At 38.8% G+C, this 20,858-nt stretch overlaps 1 protein-coding gene across 5 annotated transcripts in view; it reads right to left on the minus strand.

Annotated features, from left to right (window-relative positions):
• mctp1a (multiple C2 domains, transmembrane 1a) overlaps positions 1-20,858 on the minus strand; it is a 133,311-nt gene that overhangs the window by 74,694 nt on the left and 37,759 nt on the right. For all 5 annotated transcript variants that reach the window (XM_018668601.2, XM_018668602.2, XM_018668603.2 and 2 more), the window contains exon 2: positions 12,370-12,490. In XM_018668601.2, coding sequence (XP_018524117.1) covers positions 12,370-12,490 — 121 coding nt within the window. The remainder of the gene's footprint in view (positions 1-12,369; positions 12,491-20,858) is intronic.

The raw sequence follows: 20,858 nt of genomic DNA on the forward strand, positions 1-20,858 counted from the left end.
GACAGTGAATGTATGTCCCATATATGGGCTGGTAGGTGGAGATGTAAACAGGCAATAGGTATTTTAAGATCAATGAGCTTTAGAAGAAAGAATAATGGTTGACGTGAGTGCCTAGAACCAGTTGGAGTTCAAGATAGTGGGTGTGATGGATTGGTGGACGCTGGATGTTTGTCCACCTTGTGGGCAGAAGGCTGTGAAATGGAAGTGCTGGGTAAGGGGAAAAAGGGTACGTGGAGGCAATGTGTCACACACTGATAAACTGGCAAAGGTAAGTATGTGCCGCAGGTACTGAAGTGCAGCCATGGGAAGTAAAAAGTGATTTTCTGTCTCTCTGTTGTTGAGGGGCATTAGTGCTGATGCTTGTGGACTAAAACCACATTCACAAAAGAATCTCTGAAAAGGTTGTAAGCAGGTTTTAGAGGATTTAACTATAAATTAAGAGAGGATTTAACTATAAAGTAAATGCCTGCAATGTTACAAATGTTGCAAGTTTCTGAACATAAATAAAGGGAATTCAGTGCTCAGCTTTCAGAGACTTAATATCAAGTATTTAAGAACACCCCTAACTGGCCTGAACAGGAAACAACCATGTAAATTTCAATAAAATACAACTTGTCTTTATATAGACTTCCAACTGAACATGTTTTAATTGGTCAGACGTCACACAAATAAGCTCAATCACAAGGAAAAAGGGGGTTGCAACCGGAGACAGTGGTTCTGAGACCAGGCTGAAAGATGGTTCAAAAAGTTAAACTACTAACATGATGTTTATCTAAAAAAAATTAGCTTATTATGTTACATAGTAGGTTAGTTAAAGGGCATAGGTTACCACACCATAGTAACAGACACAGTAAACCCTGTATCTGGAACAGGGGCTTTTCTGTGAGCATCTTCTTAAAAGTGGAAAGAATTTCTCTCAACTTTTGATACCAAAAAAAAAACATAGTTAACTTCCTAATCCTTCTGTCTATAATGAACCCCTGGGTCCATAGAGTGGTGGGTGGGTGGTTGAGTGAAACAGCAAGTGAATGAGGAGCAACTGCAAAGGACACAATGAAACACGGAGTAGTTTATGTCAATCTATTCATCTTCTATTATGCCACTGAAACCAACCACTAAATACTTAAACAGTAGTGAGAGTAGAAATAAAAGTGTTTATGAGAGGACCCAGTGGGGCACTCAGCAGGTAAATTTGCCTTGGGTGTGGCACAGCAACACACCTAAAAGCCCTGATAGACTTGTTTTTGATAGCTGCTCTCTGTCTTCCTGACAGGCAGCTGAAAACATAATCCACCACACATTCATCTCTTCTGGACACCTAATGGGCAGTGGCCATAAAAATACTGCTCACTGTGTCTGTCTGCCAGTAAGCCAGGCTTCCCTGCCAGACTGAGAGTGCAACAGTAAGCTTAAGAGCGTGATCCAAATGTAAACAAAAAGCCACCAGTGATAAAACCTTCTACCACCTTTGCAATGGTCATCTAATCCAAGGGTTAATACTAATACAATATTCGCTAGCTTTTAAGCAAACCGACCTGTACTATTTCTCTTTTTTACCTCATGCAATGGTACAATTCCTTTGCGATGACTGCTGTCAGGGTCTTGTGCATATGTTCTGTATGCATGCCTATACACATACTGTACATTTGGACTGCTAATGTATGTACTTACACATGGGTAATGTGTGTTGAGACACCATGTGTCATTGTGCACAATGACTTCATTTGATAAACCAAAGGTAAAAAGTAATGGACACATTTACGTTATATACCCAAAAAGCCTTATAACCTTGCAGATCCAGGGTACACCAGTTCAGGTAAAGGAGAAAGGATAGCTAACAGTAGAAAGTTCAGCAGTAGGAAATAATACAACAAAGTAGCCTGTGTATGAGTAAAAGTCATCCCTACTCTAGGAGTTATTTTCTAACAATATTTGCCTTTGATCTGCAGTAGCTTTTATCTTTATTGATGCACTAGAGCAAATCCAATTGTGTCATTTAATTGCCAGATTTGGTTTGAAGAATCAAGTTCTTTTGTAGCTTTCTACTTTTTCCTATTCTCCTTCCTACAACAACCTGTTTTTCTTTGCCCATCTTACCATTTCCCTTTTCTTTCAGTCCCCCCCAAGCTTTCTAAATTAAATTACATTATTAAGCCTCATCACACTAACTTCCAGTTGATTTGCTTTCTGCCGCAGGTATTCAGAGAAAGTTATGGCATTGACATATCCTCAGCGAATCATCCAGCAGCCTGCTCACGCATCAAGAAGCACGATTTGCCTCAGGCTGAAATGAAAATATGATTTGCACAATCAACATCATTGCAAAAATGATGGAGCATCTAGAACCAAAATTATAAGTTGCTGTCAGTAGGTTGTTTTTGGAAAGCAGTAGAAAAGTCCCTGATAGACAAGGTAACATAAAGGTAACTACAGTATTATATGTGATGAAATTTGACACCACTAAACATTGTAAAATGACCGGCACAGAACAGTAATAGATGGTTATGTAGCATAGAATGTAGTATAGCATTTGACGTATGTGAAATTCTGGTCTTTAAAACAGCTTGTTTATCTTTATTAGTGAGATATTGTAAAGTTGTAAAATTTCCATATTTAAGGCCAAGACTTATATTGACTGATATTTTTGGAGGTTTTGTAAGTAATAAACAGTCCATTCAGGATTGAGGAGACTTTGGAACTATCATTTTAAAAACTGTAAACTGTAATATCACAGTCATTATAGGAGTGGGCTGAAAATTCTGAAAAGTTCATCAAAGTCTGATGCTTTCGTTTACATGCCAGCGATGCACTGGGATTAAGCAACAGTCCAAGGGCATGGAAGCATGCCTCCTAGAGCTCCAGACAAATCTCTGAGCAGTAACTGAGGATGTATTTATTTTATACATAAAAAAGAAGAACTCATAAACGGAGATCGAGATTCGTGCCTGCGTATGTGTTTGTGAGCAATCAATGTCCGAGGGATTAACTGCGCCCGGAAACATTCACATAGAAGCACAAATATGCAAAAAAATAGAGATACAATGTCATTAGCGCACACATTCAAGGCCAAGCACCTGTATAGTTAATTGTTCTGCGAGGCAGTACTAGGGCATTAAAACAGACAGAACTCATGATAGTAATGTCAAATAGAAAGCCCCGACCTTGGATAAAACATTCTGGGAAAACAAAGGATGAGTCCCATCTGTCTGAGACATTATGAGAAGGAGGAGACAGTCCTTGCTTATGTATGCTATAGAGAGGAGACTTCTGCTGCAGTTAAATGACATAATATGAGGTTAAGGTCATGTTCAGACTTATTAAAAAGCAGTCCCCAGCACTTGACACATTGTCTTGGTCAAGTCCTTTAAATAAGATCATGAAAGGTGCTTGTTACAGACTGCAGGGTGAAAGATGATAATGATGATACAGGGCTGTGATTAGCTGTGATTAGCTGCAAGTTTCTAAAATAAAACGCTCTTTTCTGTCATATGGCCTCACACTGATACGTAGGACAATTAATTATACTGCTTCCCCATTTTTATCATCAATCTACAGGTACTCATTACACATTCAAGATCAATAGCTTTCTGTGTCAGTACAGGGCAGACAAACGGTCCTGAATTATTAACTGATAATATATCAGTACGTAATTACATTTCCACAGAGGACAGTGTGATATGTGCTAAAAATAAGTATCATACATCCATGAAAAATTATTATCTCACTGTTTTGGATATTACAGTAGGCTACTGTAGTAAAATATAACCTAAACAGTATGCTTATTCCTTTAAAATTACTCAATAAAAAATAGTCAAAAATACAGAAACAGAAACGGACTTGTTAGTCTTTCTCACAACAGACAACTCTAAGAGGAAAATAACAGTGAAGATCTGACACTTGCTGCTAACATTTTGAGTATCAAAATACAATGAATATGGATGACAAACCACCTGCTGATGGCATTAGAAAGCCATCAATAATGCAAAATGTCAGTATGAAATCACTGCAGTTTCAGTTTACCAGACAATAAAGTTGTTTTGTTTTTTATGACTAAATTAAGTTGCTTCCATGAGGAGAAACTGACCTCCATAAAAAAGAATATGGTATGTGCCTGAAGATTCAGTTTCAGCACAGTAACCTGAGATGAGACACTACAATGTGCATGTACTGTTAACACATGAATATACAGCAATACAAGATGTTGTTTTTGCATTGGATAGAAATTATATCAAATATTACAGCAAGAGTGACAGACACTTCCAACAAGGTAACAACACTGTCAGTCACCATTATAGCACATACCACGATCTTAGTTTGTCACATGCTTCACTAAACCTGTTCTCTGTTTTACAGACACTGTATGCCTGCACTCAGTCACACACTGTTGTGGTGCATTTCTGAGCTTATGTTTGCAATAAGCTGTTTGTTGATGCCTGCAGTCTACGTGTGCTAAACACTGAGATTATGCTGTGAAAGATGATTATCAAAGAACTCCAGAATTTGATATTTGAAACTTTTTCAAATATCAATGGCTTGTCAAACAACATTTATACATTCATTTATACTGTAACAAACAAATGAAATAACAGGGTTTCTCCCAGGAAATTACAACAGAAGTGCTGCAACCTTTCTTTAAAAAAAGTAACACGTCTGCAAAAGTTTAGAAAAATCATCATAATTATGCACCATATCATAAGCTGCAGAGTGGAGCTAATCACTTCTGTTGGTCAGCTTGCTGGGAGGGAAACCTTGAATCATTTTAAACATGATACACTTACACTTAATGTATGCAGCCTTGGTGGTGAAAGCAGTGGTTCCAAATAACAAACGTTTTTCCACAGCAGACTCACAGGTGTAATTAATGACATTAACAACGATGACATCAGGTAGGCGTTCCAGCTCCAGGATCAAAGGAATGGTTCGTTAGTTGCACCTGTGCTACTCCTGCAGTGTCAAGTGGCCTAAAAAAGGCTACTGTAATGAAACATAAATATAACAAATAGAAAAATATATAAAAGTTTGTGATTAAAAATAGTTAATTCTCTTAACTATTAACCCTTAGTATTGGAGATTCTATATTGTAAGAGGAGTTGCTTATGATTCCATAGACATTTAGCACCCCGGGAATGAATGAAGAAAAAATTAGTCCCCAACTACCATTTAAAAGAAGGGACTATATTTCACTACAAGGTAAAAAAAAAAAAAATGGCCCCATATTAACCTCAGTATTAACCTTAAATCCAGAAGTCAATCTGCACTTTGGCCTCTTCTTTGGACTCACTGCATCACTGATATACAGTGTAGGAGGACCTATTCAGAGTTGGCCGACACATTGCCTGTCAAAAACTCTGCTATTAAGAATCACATCACGAAGGGGGCTCACTGATGCTTGGCACAGGATGTGAGAACAGGAGAGGAGAAAAATGTAGTAAAGCTGCCCATAAAACCCTCAGTCATGCTCCAGCTGCAAACCTGGAACAGTCTCACACTCAGACTGTAGGCATGGTGTGTGGCTGTGAATTGAGTGTGTATGTATGTGCATGCAAGTGCCTGGCCTATGTGTAGTGTCAGGACTGACGGATGGTTGCGGCTCTGGGGTTTCCCATTACCCAGAATGCAATCTGCTCAAGACGACGTATTGGGAAAAGCTGCAAACACAAGGAACTCCATCATGGGATGCCGACAGATGGGTGAAGAGCCTGCCTCATTGCAATTACCCACAATAACACACTTGTATGCCTCTGCCTCTTGCTGCTTTATGTTGAGAGGAGTTTACTTTTCTGTCTGCCACTGACATTTTACCCCAGATTAACCGTTACTAATGCAAAGTGTGAGATGCCATAATAGTAAGATTTCTTGCTCAGTACAGCTGAGCTGAATGAGCACAAACAAACATAAAGCAGACAAGTGCACAGTATGTGGGAGAATAAGACGGGAGGTGAGAAAGCAATGAAGGGGACTTGAAATAAAGTAAGAGACAACATGCCAGCAGTGGTGTCGAGCTCTGCTTCTCTCACTGTTTTCACATCTTAAGAAACTGTTGTACGGCAGACAAGATAATTAGGCTCGCTGTAGTCTCACTGGTTTTAGCGGCTGTACTCTGAGAACTCAGAACTAATCACTGTAAACCTCCACACTGAAATTAGTCCTTTAAATAAGCACGCACACAAAAAGCACATATGTACTGTACATGCACACAAAATGTGCCAGCACATGCAAATAACAGAGACTACAACCATCTAGCCAGTCATTACTTAGTCTCAAAGGGTTGAAATAATAGTAGTTTCTAGTGGGGATGTGTAAAGATTACGAATCAGGCTATTGAGGCACCTAACCAATACTGGTTGCACTACTTATATATAACTATTTTACATTTAGATGTTACAGATTTATCAATTCATAAAACTGTATTACATATTCTGCAGACTTAAACTTAACTCCTTAATCAGCTGTGGGAAAACTGTCTAAATTGTGTCTAAAGGTCTAAATGGCCCAGACACAGGCCACTTACACATCTAAAGTAGTGTCTGTCATCTGTTTGATTCATCTGCTAATGCACTACAGATGTGAAAATCACTAATCTGATAACCCCATTCCAAGCTTCATATTTAGACAGCCGTACGAATTTTGTAAATGGAACAGTTTGAGTGGCCAGACAAAAAACAGGGATAACTGGATTGGTAAACTATATTGGAAGTAAAAATAGACAAGAAAATATGCAATAAGAGAGATATCAAACACATCATGAGAGGAACCAATGAGAAATAACAGCCAGCAGGTGAAAGAGCATGAGTCGAATATTACCCAGTGAGAGAGAGGGAAACAGTAAGCAGCTTGTGATAAAGCACTAATGATAGGATACACCCACAACATAAAGTACATGTGAATTATGTCAGAGCATTTTTCCAGTGTCCAAATGTGCACAGATGCTCTATAATGAAAATTTTGACAGAAAGGCAACCTCAGGGACCTCAGATAAATAGGAATATAATGTAATGTGGGCTGAGATTCATCAGTGTACCTATGGTCATCTGCTGCAAATGGATCACATTTTTAGCCTAGCATATGAAAGAGATGTTGTACATTCACCACACAACAGTATAAGAATGAATCAAATCAAATGATTCTGATTAATAATGACACGGTGAAAGTCTGTCTCAACAGATACAAATAAATTTGCTGCTCTGGCAAATGCTAATTTCAATATTTCTTGATAGCAGTTGAATGTTGATGTTCATGACCATTTTCCATTAGGAACAATGGCAACAATTTAACATTCAGCATTCAGATAAAACTAAACTATGCCTAAAATGCAGTACAGTGAACTCTGTTTATTACAACTTGCACCTGGTACATTTGCATAATTATCCTTCATTACATGCAAACCAGAGAGCAGAGCGGCAGGAATAGTTGTGGTATAGAAACAGGCATTAGGACGCCACTCCTCAGAGTTTCAGAGCCTGTGAGGGACCATTCAACCATACACTTTATAAGCACTTTGAAACATAATACATTCCAAAGATAATAATTATGTGGCAACTTTGAAGAGCGAGACAGGTCAAGTAAACATTTGACTACAGGGTTTACAGAGATAAATTGAACAAATATCTGTGAATATGGTTAAAACACAAATGCACATCCAGTATGCTACACTGTAGCATACACACATAGCACACACACAAAACATACAAACATTCACAAACATACACATGTGCACACACACAATCCAGACAAAACTGTCTTGTGTAACAGTGACAAATTTATTTTTATTGATCCAAAGTGTCAAACATTGACTGTTGATTTGTATTATTTGTGGATCATTACATAGCTCATCACACATCACATCACTAAGTGCTCTAACTTGGTAGTTTTATAAACTGACTCCACAAACGTGCTGTGAAATGGAATACAGAAAAACAAAAGCATACAGCACCAAGATACTACCTCCACTGTGATCATATTTTTTATGTAGAGCTATGAAATTTTCTCTGTGTTTACTCTTAAAGTGAAGAGAGAGAGAGAGAGAGTGAAGAGTTGAGTCAAAAGACACAAACATAAAGGCATAAACTGTTCAGGAATATACACATCCTCTGAAACACACGCACACACAAAGGTATTGCAAGATGGGAAGGTAGCAAGTGGTGTCAGGTCTTGAACAACAGACAAGCTTCATCTTCTGGTGCCTCACCTACAGGGAACTAAGGGTCGAAACAGAGGGTAGTGTGTTTTCATCTGAGGTCACCTACAAAGCTGCAGAGCTTCCCATTGGCAGCTCATCATACCTGACAGTTAAGACAGGGTCATGGCCCTGGGGACACAACAGGGTTTTACCCATATAAGATACAGTGAAATTCAAATATTTTGTTTTTGTTTATGTTTTGTTTTTTTGACAGGTAGAATTTACATGGCTATTGCCATGTGGCTATCACTCCTGTTCCCTCTTATTCACTGCTTTTAATGTCTTTCTTCCTACAGTTTGAATTCAATACATCACCAGAGGCAGGATTGGATGATAAACTACCTCATCATGCCTTCTATACAAGCTGTACCTCAACAACAACTGTAAAATACATCTATCTATTTCATGTTTATTACATTCAACCATTTTCATTATATATTTTTGTTATCCTGCCACAACATTAAACCATGTCACTGTGTTGGCTGTCTCTCCAGGTGACAAACTGTGGAATGAATTGACTGTACAGGCTGAAGAGAGACTGATGATAATGGAGGCCTGTGTAACTGTGATGGCTCATGGCTCAGCTATATAATAAGCAACCTCCAACCACGAAATGGAGACAGACAGGGGATAAAAACGTTCATAAAGTGAATTGCTCCCCAGAATTCAATTTTACCTACAGAGGCATATACAGCCTATACAGGGATATACACTGTGTACAAATAACAGAGCACTAAAGCATCTTCAACTCTAAGAAAACATGCTCAAATTTAAAGAACATCACACAACTGTCATCAGTGTGCTTATTCAGTAAAAGCTACCGCATGGTGAAATATAATGTAATACCATCATATAGTGACACAAAGGTATTTGTACAATCATCCATTGGTTTTACCAGTATGTCATGTCAATGCCTCCACTGAGTCTGTGGTCCACATTCATGTCAACCCTCTACGCTAAGCACTGCACTCTCTCTGACTTTTAACAGACAGCACCTGCACGCTCAGCGGAAATCCATGAGCACAAGAGGGTGCAAGAGTTCAAAACGCTTTAAGAGGGATGTGCCTTCTCATGACAACTGGAAAAAGGGCTTTTCTGTGGCCAATAAAGAGAGGCTTAAATTTTGTTTAATTGGCTGTAGTGCTTTAAGTTTAATACCATTTATGTGTCATCATCAGCACTTGCAGGTGAGCTTTGCAGATAACTCTCAAGCACATGTTGATTTAACAGAGGGACAATACTGAGCCTTCACAGTCATTTTGTAAACACAAGGAGTGAAATGTTTGCTTCTAGATGTTGCCGTTCCTAAAACTGAGGGTTAATTTCTCAAATAACTCAAATTTGATTCTAATTGTTATTTAGCAAAGGCAGTAATTCTCCTCCTTTCCAACAAGGGTATAACATATTTGCTTCCAGAATCTCTATAGTGCAATACTGCATTATGGGCAGACAGTAAAAAAAAAAAAATATATATATATATATATATTGTTTTTAAAAATCTTTTTATTATTGAAATTGGAAATAGATAAAGACAGTGAAAGTGAGGAGCATGTCTCTGGAAAACTAAACAGCCCAAAGAATGGTGTGTCAATATTTAATTTCTTATCTCTAATATTTTGCTGCCATTACTGATTATCTACTGTCAGCCTTTTGATATAAGTTTTGATATAGCAACACATCCTTTAATTGGCTGTGAGGGCTGCTCCATTTCCACTTTAGTTGATCCCTTGTCCTTTCTCCCACCTTGCTCAAACACAGAAAGCCTCCCTTCATCAAGTGAAACTTCACCATAGGGACATCAAGGGAAGACAATGTGCTAACGTGGAATTGGATGCCTCTTGTCACTGAGCCCGTCTCCCTCCTTCTTTTGTGTCTGGCCAGTCAACCTTGTCTCTGGGTGCATACATCACTTTGATGCATGGATCAGAGTTGTGCGCTTCTGTTAGCTTCTTGTAAAATCCCACTTACTTTCCTTTATTTTTGCAGTTCTGTATGTGCATGCTTTGTAAATACCTACACCTCAATAAACTTCAGACTGATATTAGAATTTAACTGAAATCAGAACCCAGCCTGTCCATTATTCCCCTGCAATAGGATAAAAATGTCTTTTCTTTGACCACAGCAAATGACCAGGTTGTCATTTACATCATCTACATTTAATTTACATTAAAATGATTCTACATAGTCAGAGAAACAATCCTAATCCAATGTTTTACATTGTTTCAGTGATTTGTGAAGCTTCAGGCTACTGCATAAGCAATGCTTTGCGGAGCATAGTTTGATGCCACACTAGTTTAAGAAATAATGAAGTGATTAGTGTGCCTGTCGGCATGTTGAGAGTTACTTTCAGCACAGTTATTTTTAGTTTCACTTCCAGGTTCACTAGATTTGAACATCTGAAATTTCTAAAATTCCATATAGCATAAGTATTTTTGAGAAGATGTTGCTTCAAAACGTTTTTACCAACAAAACTATTTGTATCATTTATAATTCATGTCAGGGCTTTTAGTGAATCAATAACATAGAAAAACTAAATTGCTTCTCCAAACAAACTGCTTTTACTTGACAACCTTGCTCATCTCCAGTCTACATGCCTGACAAGGGAGCCTAGACTGAATATAGAAGTGGAAAATCCCACCAATCCCATGTCTGCATTCTATAATTTATTCCTCGCCCCCTATACGAACACTTGAAGGCCCTGACAGTACTTTATGTAAAAATTTGGCATCAACTGCTGTATATATTAATATTTTGAAGATGTTTTATGTGACAAAACAGCATGTATTACAACACTGATTGTTATTAACACATTAATGCTCACACTGAGTTCAGTCCGCTACATTTCTGTATATCCCCCTCTCTATAATGAGCTGTTCTGATGGGCTCAGGACAGGACAGGTGAGCTCTGCACCTTACTGCTCATTATCCAGGTGGACAGGTAGTCAGGCAAAATGTACGAGAGAAAGAGAGAGCAGGGCAGCTTATTCAGATCCGTTGCCATGGTGACTGCTAATGAGACCTTGGCACCCGTCACTATCCAAACCACTGTCGGTGAGGCCTTGCTTGTTTTTGCTGGCTGGCCTTTCCACTACACAAGACATAAACGCCTACTTAAGCACAGTATAAGGAATGTATTCAGACAGCTTCCACAGTGGGCAGAACGCTATCTGTCCTGCACTTAAATTCACAACCAAATGCCAGATCCAAAGAAGCAGACAAATACTGTTTATCAGAGTGGTTTAATGTGAGATAATATCTTTTATAGCGGTGCAGAGTGGAGTAGATAGACTATTTCTTCCTAGAATGGGAGAAATAGGCACATGCAATGAATATAATGGTTCAAGATAGCAGTGCATAAACATGCCCACTCCTGCCCTATTGACCCCTTTCAACCATCATGAAGAGCCACTCAGATTTTCTTTGGGTCACTGGTTTTGCTTACTAAATCAAATATTTGTCACAAAATGCAGAGTCCCTTGCAAGAGTGTAGGTTGCATACGATGATAAAGAATTACTTACAATAAACTAAAAGCCTTGATCAAACGGTCTACCCCACTGGGTAGGTAAGGGAAAGACTTACAGAATGATTTATTCATACACACACAAGAGAAACAAGGAGATCATACTAGTATCATCTGCCTAGGCTCTAGATGCGACAATGTTCTCGCTTAAGCCAAAGCTGAATTCTTTTCATGCCTAGATGCACAGGAAATGTGCCGCATCATCCCTAGTAACTCTATCTCTCTTCACACATGGAAAATGGAGTGAGCTGTGAGGACGAGATGTGTGATTTAATAAATCTCTACATGGGGAGAGAGATGAGAGAGAAGAAAGGGAGTAAGATGTGAGAAAAAAAGAGCAGAGGTGAAAACAGGAGAGAAAAATATTACACTGAGAAAAAGAGGCATGTATAGAAACGGGGGGGAGACCCCGAAAGATAGTAGATGAATAGAAGATATAGCAACAATGAAACTAAGCATAAATCAGCTGAATTCTTTGAGGATGGTAGAGTCCTGGGTGCTGCACTGCCTGTGCTAGTGCCAAAACAATTGTGAAAGGAGGACAGAGACCAGAGAGCAGCTTTCATTTGGTAGGCAGGACACAGGCTTAATAAAGCTGTTTGCCCTGTCTCTTTATATAAACCTCAAAGCTATTGAGGTAACAGGAAAAGCAGGAAGCAGAGCTCCTACCTGTCCGATCTCGGATGGCCAGATTGTTCCCTTTCTTTAGGACAATATCCAGCTGGTACATGGCTGGACTAGGAGGTCGCGGCAAGGCTTCTGCATTACTGGGCCCCACTATGCTGATGCCCTGTAGAGAGAAATTACATAAGTTATTCAGTCCAGATTGCACCAGCATTATAATTGTATGAGGACAAAGAGAGGAGAAAGGAGAGTATAAATGGTTAAAGGAGAGAAAAGAAGACATAAAGTAGCCTACATACAGAAGTGAGACTATGTTAATGGCTTAGCACTAATTGAGCAGACAATGTTTGCATCCTATTTGTGTAATCAGCAAGCACATATGAGACATTAGTCTCCAACATTACATATAATTGCTACTTCAAAATAGTCAATATTTTTGACATTTTTGAAGACTGATATTAAAGAGACAATGAATGTCAAATTTTTGATAATGGCTTTTTGGGACATTGTTCTTTGATCACTGTCCAAAATAAAATAATTTAGGAGGAAGTTTGCTCCTGCATCACCATGCTTGGAAAAAATCACATTCAGTGGAGCAAAAAACCCTATAAGAGGAGACTAAACTAAAATGAATATCAATATTTGTACATTACATAATGCATGTTGCATGTGTACTGTAGTCTGGTAACTAGCATCAAAGTACGCATGTAACCTCCTTGGGATGCGTCTCGAGTGTCAGGCTTTTCGAAGGGTCATCTCTGTGGCTTTGCATGTCATGCTGTAGTCCTGAGGTCAGTGCTGGACTCCACTTTGCCACGGAACTCCCACTGGCTCTAATCGTGGTTCCCCTTGGAGCTAGATGCCCATTAGCGAGCCGCATGATGAACCAGGCTACGCTCTGAGATGCACTAAAGCTTACTGACTCTCTCCATCTCTTGCTCATCTTATTCTCCCGCCCTCACTCCTCTCTTCTTCTTTCCATTAGACAACCAGTGCGTGGGCACTCCTGTCGTGTCTCCCCATCTATCGTACTCTGAGATGAGGCTAAGAATAACTATAAAAGAGCAGAAAAATGCTAGTGGGCCACTGGGAGGCTACTAACAGACTACCAAGGCTAACATAAGAGCAACTCCCACCAGAGAGGAGCTGAAGAGCAGAGAGATCTCCAAACAGCTCAAAGCAGGATGCAAATGGAAAAAGGAGAAAGAAAGCTCACAAGGATACTTCCTATTAACACTGTCATCAAAATGCATACTTTTCTAATGGGGCTGTCATAGCATTTCCTGCCAGTGATAATAACATTGTTTCCCTCCAGAATAATGTCTGACTGCCCTAAAACATAAACGGACTCTGTAGACTATTCAGTTTATTTATCAAGTGTGACCTACGGTATTTTAATGGTTTCTAAATCATTGTAATAATAGAGAGAGATGAGAGTCTGCTGTATTTCTGTTTATGATGGTGCTATCAACTATCAAGTGCATACTACCAGTTCAGTGTCTATGATGCATGCTAAGATGTTTTTAACAGCATAGTTTTGGACATGGCATGATGGTGTTAAAGTAGAATGTGTTGGTGCAGTACCGCTCTTCCATTATTAACGGGCAGCCCTGCACAGAGGCTACAGGTTAATAAAGGTGAGTATAATTGCACTGTGCGGTCCATGTAGTCCCAGTATAATATAGTAATTATCTTGTGCTGTCCTCAGAAATGACTAATATGGTCATCTGTAATGCATGAGGAAAATATGCCAAAATACTACAAATGAGATTTGTAGCAGAGGTTATATTGTGCATTTCACTAAAACAGAATGATAAAAGGCAGTCCAAAAAACATAGTTCTGCTAAACTACCCTTTATCCTTAAAATAACTGAAAAAATGAATGTGATTCATACAGCAGTATTTCAGCGCTGGCAGCCCACTGACACAAGAGTATTATTATAACTGTCACAACATAGTGCAAGCTCAATAATTACTTAATAATTAATCTATCTATGATTATGGATATCAAAACATTGACAGTATGTGGAAAGAATGGTGTGGACTACACAGCAGTGATGCTGTGTAGAGCTCGGAACTCCAGAATCTCCATGGAAAAGTCAACCCCAACACAATTTTAGCTTCACTGCACCTGCTGTCAAACGGGCCAAAAACAGAGGAGAATAGAAATAGAGTCAATATTCTAGGGAAAAGTAAAAACTGAAATACATCTAAAAACCAAAATGTAATCCATTAGGTAGGTGCACCAGCACAGCAAATATCTGGAGGAATCTAATGTGAACATTCAGGGACAGACAGATAGTTAAAGCTGAGTGATTGGAGATTGGATAGGATAAATCTGGGGTCAACGGTGCATGAAAGGCACTGTAATTGAACTCTGTATGTATGTGCATGTGTGTGTGTGTGTGTGTGAGAGAGAGAGGACTGGACAACAATTGCAAGGGTCTGACCATGTAACATTAAGTCCTTTTGTCTTTTTGAACATGACTAACAAACAGTGACACAGAGACACACAGAGCAACACAATGTCACGTTGGGTCACATCAAAACGCACAGAGATTAAGAGAAAGATGGAAATCCCCACACACACTGTGCCTACAGAAGATGCCAGTGCACGTGTTGTTTGCCTCTCTGTTGCACATGAATAAAACCTTCAGTGCTTTGTATTTTTCAGAACAGCAGTAGTTAGTTGTGCATCTGCCACACAGTACCACCAACACAGACACACGCGTTAAAAGCGCGCACACACGCATGCACACACACACATGCACACAAACATAATAGGGACCACAGGATCTGAAATGGATTTGCAAATAGCTCAGGCTGTTTGAGTGAGCAAGAGTATACAGGATAGGATCAATGAAGTCTTCAGTTTAACAAGCAACCTGATAAAACACCACCAAGGTGTATGTTACAAACCATGTACAGAAAGGAGAAAACCAGCAGATAAAGACTAGCATAGCTTTGTGTTGCATCTCCAAACCCATGACCAATGAAAAGCGACACTTTCACTGCTCCAAGCAGGGTGTAGATCTGGCCTGAGCTTAGAGCAAGAGCAAGACAAGCTTGAGTCATGAACATTGAAACCATTAGAGAAAAACTCTCATCGTATACACATATACCATCACAATTTAAAAGCTCAACATTTGCTTTTGTTTTTTAGATGAAGGTAGTTTCTAAAAATGGAAAAACTAAAATGGATTAAAACTAAAATGGATTAAAGCCAAAATTGCTAAAAGATAAAATCTGTATTTTGATGAGAAAACAATGTAGCTCTACTTTGGAAGAGATTATTATTATTATTTACAATTTACAAAAATATATTATTACAATTCTCAGCCACAAGAGAATAAAAAAGCAAACATAAGTTTAAACGCTCACATAACATTAAGACACAAACACATACACACACACACACACATATATAAACAGATTCCAGCTTTGGCACCAGTCATCTTGTTCTATGACCACCACCCTGGTCCATCTGGAGAGGGTGTGTCTCTGTCCTGTCTCTTGAGTCCAGCAGACATCAGCCTTTACCTTTGCACAATGAGTCCTCAGAGACACACACTCCTCAGTCACATACTACACACACTTTAACGATGACAGAAATGGAGAAGAAGAGAGGAAGGAAAGGAAAGGAAAGGCTGCCAAGATTCATCCCACTGCACCTGCTCTGTGTTTCATTTTCTTTGAAGCTGACAGAGAACTAAACAATAGCTGCCACAACCCAATTTTCAGTCTGTGTCCAATCCCAGTCTGCAAGAGGGAGACCTTACAGAGAAGAGTGTGCACTTGGCCTACCATTTCTTTGCAATACAAGCTCTCTGGTGTGACACATGATACCGGATACAAAAAAATAGAAAAGATTCTATTTAAGATTTCTGAGCACAAACACAACTCTGTGGATTTTTTTCATCAAAAACTCTAATTTAAACCACGTTTCATTTATATAAATCAATCCTAAACTTGCAGAAATACAAGCAAGGTCTAATGAAAATTCACAGATTTCAGAAGTTTGTGTGTATGGGGTTGGCTGGGTGTTAAGTTTCTATGAATAAATAGCATCCAGCAGCATGGTGTAAATAAAGGAGAGAAAAGATTTCCATTACATCTCCATGCAGCAGCAATCCAGTGAGCTTCAACTATCAGAGCACTTTACATTTACATTGAATAATCCCTGGAGGACCACACTGGAGAGGGCTCTGGGTATTTGGAAACAAGCCTTCAGCATTTCTCAGAAAACCCTTCAGACTGAGTCCCAATGGAATCCATTCAAATACCAATCAATACAAATTTCCTTTTCCATTAACTAAATACTACTTTAATGGGACAAACAGGTTTCAGCATTGCATTGCATACTGACTGCAACCTTCCCACATCCCCAGGGGATAGCTTGCATTGATATGTGAGTGCATGCACAAAGTGTGTGTGTGCACGCTCTCCATTCCTTCATGTTTGTGTGTGTGAATGTGTTGGGTTATCAACCCTGAGTCATAGAGGGGGGAGCTGACTCTTCATCAATAATCAAGACAGACGATGTACCTCGCTCCTGAAATGAGAGTAAATATTCAATAGGATATTCCACACCAACACACTCCAGGCAGGCACAATGCATATTATCTCCTGTTTACAGTCCAAGAGGGAGGGCACAAGAGGGTTAGCAGCAGATTATGTGGATATACTGCACTGAGCTTCAGTTCAGCTCTGAGACATGCTATAAAGCCATAAAAACCACTTAGTCAAACAGGTTCACTTGTATTGACTGCCCCGAGCCTTAATTAAAATTCCACCGTGCAACAAAACTCACAAAGATACACATGTGCCAAATGCCACAGCTTGATCAGAGTAACACTTCAAATAGTACAAAGTTAAATTAGATTAAACAGAAAACAAAGGTTTTGTGTTGATGGAATTCATTCTATAACCCTGGTTACTTTTCACTCACAAACCTGTACAGCAAACTGAAACTGAATCAATGACTTTTCAAATTTTGGCCTTCTCAGTCAGAATCTTATTCTTGAATCTCCAGTTTTTAGCCACAGTCTGAAAGTCAGACAGCTAAAAGTGGCAATGTGGCAAACATCAAAAGACTGAATTGGTCATCTGGCAAGCTGCTAATGTTCCATTTTTTTCTGTGTGGACACTGGTCGCTCGTCACCAGGGATACACTCACAACCACATGACCCATAACTTTCCACTTTCCTGTCAAAGGTCTTCCTCATGTTCTAGGTGAGAATATCCAGTCTATGTAGCTGGATTTGGTAGGACTTCACTGTCAAGTTCCCCTCTGACTTCCTGTGATCCACTAGTTGTGTAGATGTACAAGGATGAGAAAGGAAACATTTAGAGAAATTCCCAGACTCACTATCCTGGAAATATAAAGCACACATGATGTTGTTTTGAATAATTGCACTATATGATGTGCTGTGTTGCCATAGTTTAACCTTGACTGCTGCATGAAATTGTGTGAAAAGTGAAAAATGGCCTATTGGGAGAGTTTTTATAAAAGTTCACATTTCACATTTCACATTTAAAGGGCAAACTGTATGTAACAAACTGCTTAGAAAACTTAGACATCAACCGGAGTCATCTTTTTCTTATCCTGGATTATATGTCATGACAGCAGTGTCTGTCTTTATGGAGGAGGAAGCCTGTATTTAGCCCTAGGCACTGTGTGGAGCCAGACTCTCGTTTCTCACAGCGATGGCAGGTAATTTCCAGGCTCAGCAACTCCATCCCTGCATAACAATAACCTGTTCCTGCTTCGCTCATTAACAAGCACTTCATGACAGTTCCCTTTCTGTTAGTAGAGATGCCACTTCCTGCTGCCCAACATAAAACCACTATTCATCTCCTGCTTTCATGGCATGAAATCCTCTCAGACCATCAATTTTTCTGTCTAAGATTCCTCTATGTAGTTATTTTTAAATTTATAGCTTTCTACTGCCTTGCTGTAGGTCAAAACAATTGGGGGGAATAACTTCATGTCATAAAATGATGAGTGATTTTTAGTTTTATTTTGTGTGTCGTATCTGGCCCAGAACAGACAATGGAAGCTTTTTTGCATAAACTGTGATAAATTCACTTCTGCTTTAGCCAGTTGAAATGTAACTCACTCCTGTGCTGCAGTTTTTAGTTTAGAACTAATGTTGTTCACATTAGTTTTAACTTTAAGTCAATTTCATTCATTTTCATGCTATTTACTGACAACCAAGAGCCAAGAACTCCTCTGAGCCATAACCTGAGCAGTTTCGAAGCAATTAGCAATGATCTGAAATCTGATTTCACTATGCTGGCTGGAAAAAAAAACAGGTCTGCTGCTGTACATTAAACAAACTACATTATGAGTCTCTCAAATTAAATGCGGCTCTTTAATATAACTAACATCGATCCATAATGAGAGCTGGGTAATTCACTTAAAACTTTTAAGTGATTCCCCAAAGGTATAGATCATCATTCAAATGAGCAAATATCAAACATGCAGACAAACACACACACAGATGCATTTTGGTGATTTGTTGACTGCGTTCTGGGTCACCTGACGTGAGCAAAACTAAACAGGTAGCCTATCTGTTTTTTTTTTTGGGGGGGGGGGGGTTGTCATTTTACAGGTGACTGTACAATGAAATTGGGGTAGACTATCTGAAGGTGCATGGGTTAAAAAAAATATGTATATAAACATCAGACAATACAAGACACAATCAACACAAAAATATGTCCTAATAAATAGACAGTATAAACTGCGGGACTGCTCTCGAAGAGTCTTGCTGTAATACAGGTTTAGGTGGTAACACAAAATGAAATCAATGATTTAAACACAAAGTCATCCCGATAAGCACAAACCCACACTGTATTAATTTGTGATTTTAATCATCAGCTAACAGTCTTACAGCAGCAGCTGGGGGCCCTGTGTCTTATTCAAGAATACAGTACTAAGACACACGGCTGTTGATAGATGCACTTTTACTGTTTTGTTCATTGACACTGTGATGGATGATCTTGCTAACCACTCGATCATGCTGCTAAGCCACACTGGCAGGACACTACAGTTTTGTCTCTCAGGTTTTAAAAGTAAAATCTGTGTTTCAATGACTCTGACTGGTAATTAATTCACAAACTTGCACTAACTTGTAATTAATGTCTTGTTTAAGGCCTCAACTAAATCAATAATAAATGACATGTATTTCACAGAGCAGATGTCTGTCAGGAGAGGTTAGAAAAACTGGCAAATACTACTGAAGTCTGCATCTCTTGTCTACACTTTGAAAGTTTGTTTCCTTGAGGGCATGAGTCTAGGTCTTGTGCAGGCAAATACATGAGATGCTAGTTGGGTGTTGCTATGCAACCACAAAAAATAAATAAATAAAAATAAATGAAAACTAAATTTGTTATCTGTGTGAGGTAAAACATATCTCCTTTGTCTTCCACCAGGAACACAAAAATAGCACATAAGGTGAACAGAAAAAGGCTGAGCCTAACACAGCTCCCAGTCAGAGTTGTGATATTTCACAAGCTAATACAGTGATCCCATTATTTCTCTTTATGGATTCATTTTCAGCCACAGAGCCTCTTAACAAGCTTTGCCTGCACAGGATATGCAGCGATCCAAAGATTTCAAAGGTGAAAGCATGTAAGCTCAACACCGTAAACATATGAAACACCTACACAGATACATTCACACGTTCTGCATATGCACATAGAAACATACACACACAAATAACAGGACACAGCTAGACAGAATCAATTAATTCAACACTATCATATTGTTTTTAAAAATAATTAAACCAAACCACTTCCAATCTGTAATAAACACCAGCCAAGTACTGACCCAGTCTACTTTGGATCTAGTGTTTTGTGTATTAGCCTCTGAAATATTTGTACACAAATATATTTTTGTCCTATGTGCTTTTGCTGCTTCTATTGTTTTTTTGTTTTGTTTTGTTTTTTTCTAGTTTTAACTTTGTAGAGCACTTTGGGTATAAAAAATGTGCTTTGTAAATGAATTTGCCTTGCCACATTCAAACAGCACAGACACATAACTGTATGAACACACACACAGTACAGACACTTGTGAACACAGACACATGAGGAAAGGAAGGCTCTTGAGGTCTGCCAGTGGGGCCTATTGAATTGCCAGAAATGTGTCTTTCATGTATTCCATCTAAATATAGGATATATGGGGGAGGCAAGTAGCGGAGAAGAAGAAATTCAGGCTGAGGTTGTTTCCAACTGTATGGTACAGTACGCTACTGTACAATGCATTTCTCCCTCAAGACCCTCCTGAAATGAAGTAACGTCTACTGTGAAAGTTACACAGCCACTTTGAGTTGAATCTTTTTCTTGCTAATTGTGAAAATAACTCACAGCCCTCAAAGACAAAATGTCATAACAGGAACTATAGGCAGCACTCTTAGGTGAAAAAAAAAAACTAAATTCACAGTAGCTTTGTACTACACAGAAATATCAATGTAATTCTTTATTTCTTAAAACAATGATGTGCTAGAGAATGTAAGTATTACATTAAAATATCA

This window comes from Lates calcarifer, linkage group LG13, assembly GCF_001640805.2.
Source record: "Lates calcarifer isolate ASB-BC8 linkage group LG13, TLL_Latcal_v3, whole genome shotgun sequence".
In the NCBI taxonomy this organism is placed as follows: domain Eukaryota; kingdom Metazoa; phylum Chordata; class Actinopteri; family Centropomidae; genus Lates; species Lates calcarifer.